Source organism: Bombus bifarius, unplaced genomic scaffold (genome assembly GCF_011952205.1).
Source record: "Bombus bifarius isolate JDL3187 unplaced genomic scaffold, Bbif_JDL3187 scf7180000007970, whole genome shotgun sequence".
NCBI lineage: Eukaryota > Metazoa > Arthropoda > Insecta > Hymenoptera > Apidae > Bombus > Bombus bifarius.
This window is the reverse complement of record NW_022884356.1, coordinates 1,660,591-1,663,836: the sequence shown is the minus strand read 5'-3', so window position 1 is coordinate 1,663,836 and position 3,246 is coordinate 1,660,591. Positions and strand designations below refer to the sequence as shown.

The 3,246-nt window shown below is 27.5% G+C and overlaps 2 protein-coding genes across 2 annotated transcripts; one reads left to right on the top strand and one right to left on the bottom strand.

Annotated features, from left to right (window-relative positions):
• Nucleotides 1-155: 155 nt before the first annotated feature.
• LOC117213304 (EKC/KEOPS complex subunit TPRKB-like) lies at nt 156-1,237 on the bottom strand. Its single transcript, XM_033458671.1, has 2 exons — nt 1,197-1,237; nt 156-1,057 (listed from the first exon to the last, which is right to left on the bottom strand). The coding sequence occupies exon 2, from the start codon at nt 964-966 to the stop codon at nt 424-426; it is 543 nt and encodes a 180-aa protein (XP_033314562.1). The 5' UTR covers nt 967-1,057; nt 1,197-1,237; the 3' UTR covers nt 156-423.
• Nucleotides 1,238-1,365: 128 nt separating this feature from the next.
• On the top strand, nt 1,366-2,881 carry LOC117213319. The gene is made up of 3 exons (XM_033458682.1): nt 1,366-1,689; nt 1,786-2,003; nt 2,609-2,881. Exons 1-3 carry the CDS (start codon nt 1,638-1,640, stop codon nt 2,804-2,806), a joined length of 468 nt encoding a protein of 155 aa, XP_033314573.1. The 5' UTR covers nt 1,366-1,637; the 3' UTR covers nt 2,807-2,881.
• Nucleotides 2,882-3,246: the final 365 nt, after the last annotated feature.

The window sequence follows — 3,246 nt, the reverse complement described above, 5'->3', positions numbered from 1 at the left end:
ATATAAAAATTGTTTTCAGCGCATACCTGGCTTTATTTATGAGTGAATAAAAAGAGGAAAAAGTATCTTTCACTGAAATCTACTTTACAGCTTTCCTTTTTGTAGTAATCCTTGAACAAGCGTATAACCAGGAGTAATGTACAAATCGCAAAATGTAATAACTATCTTTTTTCTATGTTGTATTTATATACTAAGAATTTGAAAATCTACATTAAACATTTACAGAAAATTCACAATTATCACATTAAGTTGCTATGAGGTTTATAAAAATAAATATGAGGAATAAAACAAGAATATTGATTACAATGAATAAATTACAATATATTTAATTTTTTCTTGTTTATGAAACATTGTTACATAAGTACACAAAAATTGTAGATATCAAATAATGTTTATCTACAAAAAAATTCTGCCAAGATCTTTTTATTTCAATAATATAAAATCTTTACAGCTAATTCTAGAAATAACAGAATTAGCGAGAGTAGAAATATTCAATTCATTCTCACCAATTTTATATCTTCTTTTTACTAAATCAAAATTTGTAAATTGAGGCAAACTAGAAATCAATACCCTTTCTCCTTTTATACTGTTCATTAGTATTTCTGACATTGAATATCCATCACATTCTTTGTGTATTATTGCTATTAGTATATTTTTGTCATTATAACCGATACCAAAATCTGCTAATGAACGTGATATGTTTTTTGATACTGATAAATTAAACAATACCTCAGTGTATAAAGTTTTTGTAGTTAACTGAGTCATTTTTGCACTAATTGCAGCTTTATTAGCAGCTACTATTACTTGCAAAGGATCCACTATAAGCGCCGCTTTTATAATACAGCAAGAAAGTTTATTGTCCATAACTTTTTTATGCAGTTCATAAGAATTTTGTACATCCTTAAATAAATATAATGTGCAGACCATTTCTGTTTCAGGATCTAATGATACTGTATAATCGTCCATCTTTGTCAGTGTGCAATATTCAATAATAAATCAAATATTAATATTTCCTCTCTGATATTACTTTTGCAAAATATGATACATATCATATGGCCTGAATAAAAACTCGTCGAAATAATTTCTTCTTAATTTAAATTTATAATTAGCTATATAATCATTTAAATAAAACACAATTTAATAATTTTTGTACTTTACACAAATAACTTTAAATAAAAGTTTGGTTATTTTCATACCATTTACTGTCGATAAAGTGGATCTTCCTTTTATACCACTAGGGGGCGACAAATTAGTAAATAATTTTTTCCCACTCTTAATTTAAAATTTAAACCACTTATTATTAGGGCAATTACGTATAAGAAATTGCGTACATTTAAGGAAAAATTACATCTGTAAGATTTATATATTAATGTGGTTTAATTATTGAAATAAATACTACGTAACATTTTTTTTAAAATATATATAAGCACAGACAAAGATACACTTATCTGTGATTGAAAACAAAACGATTGAAGATCGAATATATCATATACGTAGCCGTATCGATATGAAATTATTCTTAATTTTGATTATTCCTATTTAAGAATGAATTGCTAAAATTAACCTCAAAATTTTCTTTGTGTTGTAGAAACCATTAATATAGCATATTTTAAAAGATTTAAAAATTCTAGTAAGTTATGACCAATGATGAACCCTGCAGAAGTATATGGAATAAATTTTGTGACTCTGGTAAATATTTTGTAGTCCTATAATGATAATATGAAATTTCTTTTAATCGTCTCGTAGATAATTTATCATTTAACATATAATTTGTTATTTGGTTAGTAAATAGTGGAGTATTTTGGACTTCCACGGAATTTAAATCAGCATGTCCCCCGAAAAAGAAAAAGAAAAAGCCGGACGAAGAACTCAGTAAGGGAATGAAATTATCAGATGAAGATACAAAAGATGGTGTAGATCCCTCGTTTTCAAAAAAATCGCCGTATCAAAGTCCTAGTGATATTTGCCCCGATGTTAAATCTTCTTGTTATATTAAGATGCAGGTATTTTTACAACAAGTCAACTTCATTCTAAATATTTAAATTTTATATATACAGGGTGGTTGGTAACTGGTGGTACAAGCGGAAAGGGGGCGATTCTACGCGAAAAAAGGAGTCGAAAATATAGAATAAAAGAAATTAAAACAAAAATTTTTTTTTTTTTAATTTTTCCATCGAGACAACGATCTACAGTGAGATCCGTTATAACGTACTACACGCGTATCGAGCGAAAATTCAAAATCGATTTTCTCGAAAACAAAGCCTCAAACGAAAAGTTTTTATTCTATATTTTCGACTTCTTTTTTCGCGACTTCTATATATATATATATATATATAGATTGATAGATAGATAAAGATAATGTAAACATATATTGCATATATCTTTAATAATTTAAAAATGAGAAAGGGGGAGTTTATTAATATTTATTATTTTTACATGATCAAAGGTATTTTCCATAAAATGAATCATTTTTTGTTTAGTACCGCTCTTCTTTTTCTTTCTTTTTTTCGTACCTTTTAAATCATATCTTAATTTTCATTTAATTATTATTGCGCCAGTTTTTTAAATACAAATATAGAAATATTCATAAGAAAAATATTATTTATAGGATCCTTGTAGACCATGCTGTTGCGATGATAAACCAAAGCCACCACCTTGCCCGCCAAACCGCCGCCCACAACGATCACGGGAAACAATCTGTGGTTGCGAACTTTGTCAGAAAAATCCTAATCATGAGAAATGTTGTGATAAGAATAGAGCATTTCGCGGTATAGATATCAATCGTGAATATTTCGAGAAAGCATAAAATTTTTTTTACTATATGTCGGTTTATATGCTCTATATGTAGAATGAAATTACTAAGAAGTGACGTCACTTATTATATTTTCATCAAATGATTTTAATCAAATATATATACGTACATATAGAAAGAACTAAAATATTTCGTTATAAATATCCTTTCTAATACTATAAAACGGTCAAGAGGTAAATTTCCTTCTTCTTTCATACAAGAGAAATTTTGGTACACTATTTAGCTTTTTATTAATCCAATTGGAGTTAATCCATATTACATACAATACACTTGCGTTTCAGGAATTTCACGTATAATCTTATCGATTATATCATTTTCAAGATATAGATGTAGCTGTTTTCTTTGTAGCTAACCACACCCCGAAGATACTATTGGGTTCATTTCCAACCAAACACTCAACAACTATAGTACTACAGTTCATTAAGTAAAGCCAT

Coding starts and splice junctions, on each gene's coding strand:
- LOC117213304 (XM_033458671.1), bottom strand. CDS start 966: ATGGACGATTATACAGTATCATTAGATCCTGAAACAGAAATGGTCTGC.
- LOC117213319 (XM_033458682.1), top strand. CDS start 1,638: ATGACCAATGATGAACCCTGCAGAAGTATATGGAATAAATTTTGTGAC. Junction 1,690..1,785: donor GAATAAATTTTGTGACTCTG/GTAAATATTTTG, acceptor TTATTTGGTTAG/TAAATAGTGGAGTATTTTGG. Junction 2,004..2,608: donor CTTGTTATATTAAGATGCAG/GTATTTTTACAA, acceptor TATTATTTATAG/GATCCTTGTAGACCATGCTG.